A 9,342-nucleotide genomic window follows, 5' to 3' on the forward strand; every position below is an offset into this window, starting at 1 on the left:
ATGGAAAGTGCCATGTTGCCAGAGCTGGACTAGACCATACTATCTAGAAGGCAAACTGGATTTTGCAGATCAAATGGCCCAACCATGAGACTCTTCCAACTGATTCCACATATAATTTCAAATGTTCTTTGGATTTTGTTTTTTTATAGAAGAAACAAAGTCATAATCCTGACCTTATAAAAATGTGGCATATAAACTTTTTATAACATCAACATTTCTCTTTACAAAATTAAAAATATTTGTACGAACCTTCATTCTCAAGATTTATTTCTAATTTCAAACCATATACATTTTCCCTGTCATTCACAGAAGTTAGAGTGCTGTATTTTAGTAATAATTATATATTCACTCATTTCTGTATCTTTTTGTTACATCTTGTTTTATAACAATTGCTTTGTTCCCTTTCAAACCCCTTGCTCCTAGCTTCCTGAATTTCTAGCACTGACCATTTTTTCTCACAATATTATTAAAACAATTTGTTGATTTGGCTCTTTTCCATTAATTAAAACAAGAACAACAGTTCCTGAGTATACATAGCCCCCAAAGGCAATCAAACCAATTGAAGTCAAACCAATAAAATTTGGTGGCAAACTATTAATAAATAATAACCGCAAACGAACAGCAAAGTGTAGGAAAAACTTAAGACACCTTAAAAACACACACATCAAACATTTGTCCCAAGAAATCCTAGTTTTGTCTGTATATATAATATATCATATCCTCAGTTAGTTAGAGACAGAGAGAAAATACACCATGTAGCTTCTGAAAGATTTGTCTTCCCTGCACAAGGATCCCTAGAATGTCATATAGTTGTACAGATCCTTATATAGTTTTCATTACTGATTTTTTTCTTTTTTTTCTTTTACTGTTATTTGATTATGATTGTTTCTTTGATATTTTAATGGATTGGGAACTGCTCAGAACATAGATTATTACTATTATTTATTAAATTTGTTAGCTGCTCATCTCATTTCAAAGCAACAAAGATACTCATACATAAATAGAATTAAGAAAAGAACAGGAAAGACTGCCAGATTCACAATTTCAAATTAATGAATCTGGTGTGTGTGTGTGTGTGTGTGTGTGTGTGTGTGTGAGAGAGAGAGAGAGAGAGAGAGAGAGAGAGAGAGAGAGAGAGAGATCACAATTCACAGTTTAGTTCTTGCTCCCTGCATTTATATCCATAGATGTCTGTAGACCAGATTGATCAGGAAATGAAGAACTGACTATCACATTTTTCTTGCAGAGGAACTTTAACTGTAGACAAGACAAGCTGAGACAGATAGATGTAATGAGGAGCTCAAAGGGAGAAAATAGAAACCCAGATGAGTCAAAAGATAGTTCAGAGATAGTGCTTTGCTCAATCTGATGGGAACCACTGATTCAGAAATCTGGAAAAGTCTCAAAAGATCATTTGGCCCAATTCCTTGAGTGAGACAAAAGCCTTTAAACACAAACATTCCTAATAAATTAGTCAATACTTCTTTCAAATGAGTCACATCACAAAATTATGCTTGTAGCAAGAAGCTAGAGACACCCAAGCTTACTATTTGCTTTCAATTTTCCTACTTTTGGTGATTTTTTAAGAGACTTAACAGGACAAATCTCTGAAAAATTACAGGATAGGCAATGGTAGCAATAGGAATTGAATTACAGGAGGGCACAGGGAAGAAATCCTTTGCCACTGGCAAAAGTTTCCTTAACTGAGATTTTTAAAAACACGGCAGCATGATATGGCCAAAATTGGTACAAAATTTTATACATTTCTTCCTATGATTTAAAATCTGAATGGACATATTCATCTTCCAGTCTGGATTGCAGCAGTTTTGCACAGGATGGCGGGGTGGGGTGGGGTGTCATGTAGGTGGGAGGACATTGTCATGCACTGCACTCATGAAATAATGGCCCATATTGGTAACGGGGCAACATTGTTTGAGAAGTCTAATAAATTGGGAAAAAGATTTTCTGATGAATAACTTTCATCTTTTTTTAAAAAAATGTATAAAATGCCTGAGCTGCTAAAATGCCTGGCCCATACTGCTTTATACTATATGTTTTAATTGTATACATACACATTTAAAATGTAGCCTTTCAGCATCCTTAAAACAACTATTAAGAATCAGTTGATTCAAGGTATCAACCCTTTCTTGAACCAAGAGTTCCCATAAAACATTTTTCTTTCTGTATTCAAATTAGGGTTATTCCATATCGGTGTCCCATGTGATTATGGGTCAAAACTTAACTGCTTGTCTAGTAAGCCCAAATGCATCTAGCAGCTTTTAGAAGTGGGAAAGACAAGCCCTGTTTCCTTTACATTGAGCTATATTTGATGCCCGCTTTTGCAACACTTGCAATTAGATTGAAGAAGCTCATAAAAATTTAAAGGAGATAGTAGTGATCCCCGTAGAGTATCACAATGTAATTTAATATGAATAGAAATCAATCTGTTTGTAATAGCTCAGCTATGTATTGCAGATATCAAATTGTAATCCTATGTACAAAAGAGGATTAAAAGCTAAACTTTAAAAAAAACACTCATAAAATTTAATGTGCATCGCATTATAGACCACGTTTATCTGCTGGTTATACCAAAAAACATACATCAAGTTTATAATCAACAAGCAAATATTGTTAGTTGCCTGATCTCCCTTTTTCCCTTAGTATTTTGTTTCGTTTAATAAATAGAGGGGGCTGCACAATTTCATTATTTTCTGCAACTAATTGCAGCATCCCTGGAAAGAATAATAAAAAATATAACAGCATTTCCACTGGGTTTGGAACCAGGAACTTTCTGCACACTGAGAGAGTGTTCTAACTTTTGTGGCACTGAAATAATTGTGTAACCACATCAGTAAAAATTTGAAGGTGGTGTGCCTTCAAATATGTGCATTTTCAAGCTTTACCTTAATTTTTTTGTGTGTGTGTGTGTGTATAATTTTGTCTATGTATAAACATAGACATACCTATAAACATACAATCATATACATATAAAGTATATGCACATGCGCATGCATTGAATAAGATCCACTCACAGGAAGGAAAGCAATTGGCTATTATTTTCCAGGAGCAGAAAGGAAAAAGAGCAGAGCAGCAGCAGAATTGCCCAAGGAGAGATGTTCGGAGGTGAAATCTGAGGTGAATCCTTTCCAAGCTGTTCAGTCTGTTCAGTCTTAAGCTGGCTCAAATTTAAACTGCTATCATCACAGGACAGGGACAGCTTAAAAGTGCAGAGTGGATACAGCCTAAGGTGGGTTATTGGACTATATGATTTTAATTAAAGAAAGTTTGCTGATTTAAATCTTTCCAATTTTATTTCAACCAGATCTTCAAGTTACACTGTTGTTCTAACTGATACTGCAGTTATCACATGGGGTTTTTTTTCAGTGTCATAAGCACTTAAAACTTGGTGTTGCCTAGAATAAATTTCTTTCTCTGAGATACAATATGATATGGAGATAAAAATAGCTTTTATGCAAGGAGGTGGAAAAGGGAGAAGAATATTTATTGGACAGCATTTTAACGGACAGGATCCATTGCTATATCTTGAAAACCACTGCAGATATTTCTTTAGTGTCCTGGGCCCACCCACTTTTTTTCCCAGCTCTAGTGGCAGTGAACCATAACTAGGTGCAGCTGGACAGGAAAGGATTTTGCATATGGCCTTCTAAGCAAAATGTGAATGATTTCTTTTTCCACAGCCAGTTTGTTGTTATTATTTTACTTTATGTATAGCTAATGAACCATGCATACATTTGCTTTAAGGAAAATAAATGTTTTTATAGAGAGAAGTGGATGAAGAAAATCCAATCCCCCAATCTGCATGTATTCATTTAAAAAAATATTTTGATGGATGCATTTTCTAACAGAGATCTCCCCAACCAGAATGTCTTCCAGGTATGTTGAACCCATGGCCAGCTTTAGGTCATGGCTAAGGAGGCACTGGCCTAGGGTGCTGAATCATTCTAAAAATGCAAATATTTGTGTTGGCAGTGTTGGCACCATTAAACAATGTGTTCTACGGTGCCTCACACCTTTGAGTCAACACTAGTTCAAAGTCAACTCCCTGCCAGTCTAACTATTGCTTAGAGTTCTGGGTGACAAACATTCGTACATATAGAGATCATTTCATGCTGTAAAACATAATCCTAGCACAAATAAAAAAATTGATGAGAATGAAAGGGGTGAATAAATGAGAAACGATACTATCTGAACTCCCATAAAGGAGTGAAGATCTTCACAACTAAATCCTAGTTTTGAAGCACCAATAGACTATTAGAATATAAGCCTGTAAACATGTACTGTATCTAAGCAAAATATATATTTTTTTCAAATATTATACTGAATAAAATATATTAGGCTGCACTTAAACAGAATGATTTGATCACCATCATTCAGCTTTCTCTGTATTCAGGATGCCTGTGTATTTTTTTGTTTTTTTAATTTTAATCTCCCCAAGACAAAAGGATTCCACAGTATGTAGTACAAGTGCCACATATTAATTAATTAATTTCTGTTCTAAAATAGCACCTACTTCCTGTTTCAACTGCTTTTTAGCATAAAATAATGAGAATACAACTTGATGGGGAAACTGATTGTGTGAACAAACTGCCCATTCGGTGTTTTCTAACTGCAGTCATAAAAAGTGCTTCTCCCATATGGTTTAGAAAATGGCTTATATAAGTTTTCTCCCTCATCAATCACAGCTACCTGAAATTCCCAGCCAGTGTAGCCAGTGCTGGCTCAAATTCTAGGAATCACATCTCAATGACATTTTGGAGAAAACAACACACACATAAGTGGTTGAAGGAAGGTTTTTTGGAAGGTTATGGATATAGCAAATGACAATAAGAATGCAGTTTAGAAAAGATAATAATAATTCTGTGTTATCTAATTCTATATATTAACAAGTTGGTATTTGAAGCACATTGCCATCATTAGTACTGATCTGCAATGAGGTGGATAGTATACTTAAGAACATCAGTCTGTCTACACAAATTTTGCTCCTGTACATCCAACACAAACACACCAACTCTATTAGTGCTGACGGAGATTTTCCATTCCATCACAATTTTCAGAGACCAATGGAGGTGGCTACAAAATGACTCATTCAAATTTGAGATTTATTCACAGGCTCCACTTGGTAGGCAGTTTGTACATTCTTGGCAGACACTGGCTTACTCATTTTCAGAAGCTACCATTTTGCCTTTATTAAGGTTTCATGAACATTTACCTCCACTCTCAGCCTACTACCATGACACTTTTCCTTGCTGCGAAGGTTGGCTTTTCTAAAGAATATGTTTGAATATTAATATGTATCTGTACAGTAATTTAAAACCAATTAAAATTAAAAAATAGAGCCAGTTTGATGTAGTGGTTAAGATACCAGGCTAGACACAGGGAGACCGTGAATTCTAGTCCTGCCTTAGGGACAAAACCAACTGGGTGACTTTGGGCCAGACACTCTCTCTAGTCCTATGAAGGAGACAGTGGGAAACTACTTCTGAAAAACTTTGATTTGAAAACAGGATTGAATATAAGGAAAAAATTGAAAATATGAAACTGAACTATTTGTCCATTTCAAAGGGTATAATTAAAGGGAAAAAAGGAAGTAGAAAATGAAGATGGATATTAACAGAATTTTCTGCAATCAAAATTCTCCTCTGAAAATCCAAGTGAATCAAATATGTTACTCCCATTTTGGATAAAATGGGTCTAGTGTTTTCATTTGCAGTATCTCAGATTTCTCCTGACTAGTTCCAAATCCGGAAGCTTTGCAGGAAGTGATTCAAGGACAAACACATACATTCTGATGATTGCAAACAGATTCTGATGATTGCAAAAACTATTTTATTGAGAAATCTAGCAATCACCGAGAAGAAAATGCAAGCCATATTTATAATAAAAGCATGATTCAATTCTTGCACCTCTTTCTACTGCCAGTAGTTTATCTTGAGCTAACAATGTCTTGCTTTGGGATTGGGAATAATAATTGACATCTATCCTTTGTTGTTATAACAGGTCATTTAGTGGTTTCAGGCTGTTTGTTTCTGACCTTGCCATACCTGGTCAACACACAATAGATCAAGAACTATTTTTGACACTCAGTATCATCTCAGTGGCCTTAAAATATTTGAAATAATTTGGAGAAATGGATCATGTTCAGTTCTGATAGTAAAAACAAACACTTGGCCTTTAATTGTAAATTGTATTTTTTGCATGCCTGCTTGGAAATCCTCCATTGCTATATCCATCAATCACCAGTTTCATCCTGTAGCTAAAGTCAAATACTAGAAATAAACAACTGAACCAGAAGAAATGCAACAAAAATAAGCAAATAAAAATTAGTATTGTTTGAATAAATGAAAACAATTAATGACTGATTGATTTTATGCTGTTCAAACTGATATAGATTTCAAGGAAAACAATACCACCATTTTTTCCAGCATTCTGTGCTTATCAGGCTTGGTGGCATTGTAGGGTGGCAATGAAGAGCTTTTTCCACCAACACTTCTGGAGCATTTTCATAAAATACACTAAGAATATTTTAGTCATAAGTGAATCATCAGTGAACATTGATGATCCAATAGTACAACAACTAGTGCATTATTATAGCAGATGATATTCTACCCAGCTTTTTCAAGGTAGGAATTTTTACAGTCTCAAAGTCAGTTCCTCCAAGAGGCGGAGTGGGAAATATCTGTGCAGCATATTTAAGAAACAAGGAAAGCTGAACAAGCACCAGTGTTGCAAAAGACTGTAAAGACCTGAAGGCTAAAAACAACCACCTCCAGGCCTACAAGCTGCAGCAGGAAACCAACTAACAGAACTCGAAGATTGAGCCAATGGAAACAGGGCATGATGTCTCTGGAAGAGCATTGCAATTGACTAGTAACATTTATTGGCATCGTTGCTTTAGGCAATGGGCTTACCTGAATGAATATGACTAAAAAGGTAAGCAGTTCCAGTATATCTGGGGAGCATCAAATGTAGGAAAAGTTGTTTCAACCATGTAGAACGTTAATATGTATTTCACATTTATACACACAGACACATAGACATAGACACATACAAACATATTTATGAAAGCAAGAAGATAAAATATTGCCCTTCTTTGTACTTGGTAATTATAGATTTCTTAGTAGGCACTGAACACAGGGTGACAATACACAAAGATTCTTCTGTAGAGGTGGACTATTTAATACAGCTATTGGAAACTAGATGGGTTTGTTTGCAAAGACAAAATTCTAATTTCTAGCACTCTGATATCTATCAGTGCCATGCCCAGTTTCTGTTGCAAAAGTCTTTTTTTTATTTTAGCAGTAGAAAAGCAACTCTTCTTAAATTAATGAAAAGATATTTATATTTTCCAATCATTTCTTGCCAAGGAATCTGAGACATTCTAGGATATGCACTATCCACTGCCTCTCAAATTTAAGTATTAGCGTTCATACAAGCTGAAGTTATATTAGAGCTATTATTTACACGAGGACACAGTGATGAATATGCTATCCTTCAATAAATTACCCTTAGTGACCTACTAAAAACTGCCATGGACTCCTCAAAACATAATTTTCAATCTATAGTATACTGGAACACGGACAAGTTGTTATTAAATCGAAGGCCTCAATTCACAGTCATCATAGTCTTCAACTTCTTGTTATCTTTTTCCTATGTATGTTTTTTTAAATCTGACTTTGATAGTCTAAGACTACTTTGGTTTGGTTCTTGCTAGTCATCCTTCAAGACTATGCAAACATTATTTTTAAAATTATAATCTTCTCCTTGGGCTGGGGGTTGAGGTGGGAAGAGGTTGCTGTTGCTAAACCCTGGCCCTGCTTCTGGCTCTTCACCTATTTGAATTTGAATCAGAAGGAGGGGCAATTTCTTCCTTCTGAGTGGATGTATGGATCGCACTGAAAGAGAGGAAGTGAATAAAAGCAGCAAGGAGGCAAACGAATTCAGGAAGAGCCCTACAATGATAGCATTTAGTTGGAAATCTCCCTACAACCTTGAGTCAACAGTAACTGGGGCCCTCCCAGGTCACTTATAATATCAAGAATATACAGTATTTGCAGCGTTGACATGCTCTTTCTTGTCCTCCATATAGTGGAAAAATTATCTTTATTTATTGTTTGATTGATTGATTTCTATAGCTGCCCATCTCAACAAGTGACTCTCCCAACCATTTTGCAATCGAGCTAGCACTATTGTTCAGTTAATACAATCCCACGAAGAAAAACAGGAAGGATTGAGTTTGAACCTTAAAGTAATTTAAGGTTCAGGCAGTTCCCATTTGTCCCCTTCAATGCTATTTTAAATGCTTGCATAGCAAAAAAACAAAAGCAAAGAAAAAACACCTTACAAGCATGAATTAGCTAAACCAACAGGGTGGTCTTCTTAGAACACAGAATTAATTCTTCCTTTAAAATGAAACCATGCTCAGAAATATTGCTGCAGCTTGCTTACCAAATATTCGTTTGTGAACTCTTCTTTGTTGAGGTTTCTGTTTCTGATCCTTTCCAGGTTTTTCATGATAATTTCTCTTTGATCCATGCCGTACAACCAGATGAAGATGAACTGTCAGAAAGAAAGATGAACATGACAAATACATACTACAGTGGAAATAGCCACCAGTATGTGGAGGGTTCCTGTTGGAGTCTGGTTTGCTTAGTTCATCACAAGACAAAAAGGAAGTGACTATGTATGTAGCAGCCACAGTGAGGAACTTAAAAAAAAAACCTTGCCAGGCCCTAGTGCCTTCAACCATGAGAATGAAATAATATATTGTTTTACAAAATGAAAAAGCATCTTACTTTGGTTAAAATGAGCCTAAAAACTCACTGTTCATTTTTCTTTAAGATGAGCTTCTCACCCAACAGATCATTGAGATAGCATTCTTTCCATGAAGAGAAAAGGGGGGGGGATAGCAGCAAAGGTACCTCAGGTCCCTGATATACGCCTGGTAATGTAGACAGATTTCAGTATTAAATCCATCTTCTTCATTTATAAGTCTGATAAGTCTGAAATACTTTTGTGCTGATAAGCAGCTATCTCAGATTTTAAGAGCATTCTTTGTTCATATATCCACTTTTCTCCTCCCACCAGAAAGAGATGGCGTAGCTTTTCAAATATATTAGTCACGCCTTAGCTCTAAACTTTGCAGAAAATATTCCAAAATATTCAGACATTGCTGCCCTTTCACATGACCTAGACTGAACTTTCCAGAGAACTTCAGCAGCAGACATTTTTATGTCCAAATTTTAAAGTTACCCAGGGATTATTTTAAATTGACTAGACAGTTCCTGGAATGCAGACTATCAGAGTGATTTTTGTTATCATCCA

At 35.5% G+C, this 9,342-nt stretch overlaps 1 protein-coding gene across 1 annotated transcript in view; it reads right to left on the reverse strand.

The window, feature by feature from the left end:
* The window catches only part of PTPN22 (protein tyrosine phosphatase non-receptor type 22), a 33,058-nt gene extending 24,407 nt beyond the window's left edge, over positions 1–8,651 (reverse strand). Inside the window, exon 1 of the mRNA XM_015819937.1 lies at positions 8,467–8,651. Coding sequence (XP_015675423.1) covers positions 8,467–8,553 — 87 coding nt within the window. The 5' untranslated portion in view covers positions 8,554–8,651. The remainder of the gene's footprint in view (positions 1–8,466) is intronic.
* Between the last annotated feature and the right edge of the window lie 691 nt (positions 8,652–9,342).

Source organism: Protobothrops mucrosquamatus, unplaced genomic scaffold (genome assembly GCF_001527695.2).
Source record: "Protobothrops mucrosquamatus isolate PMUCROS unplaced genomic scaffold, P.Mucros_1.0 scaffold1021, whole genome shotgun sequence".
NCBI classification, from domain to species: Eukaryota; Metazoa; Chordata; class Lepidosauria; order Squamata; family Viperidae; genus Protobothrops; species Protobothrops mucrosquamatus.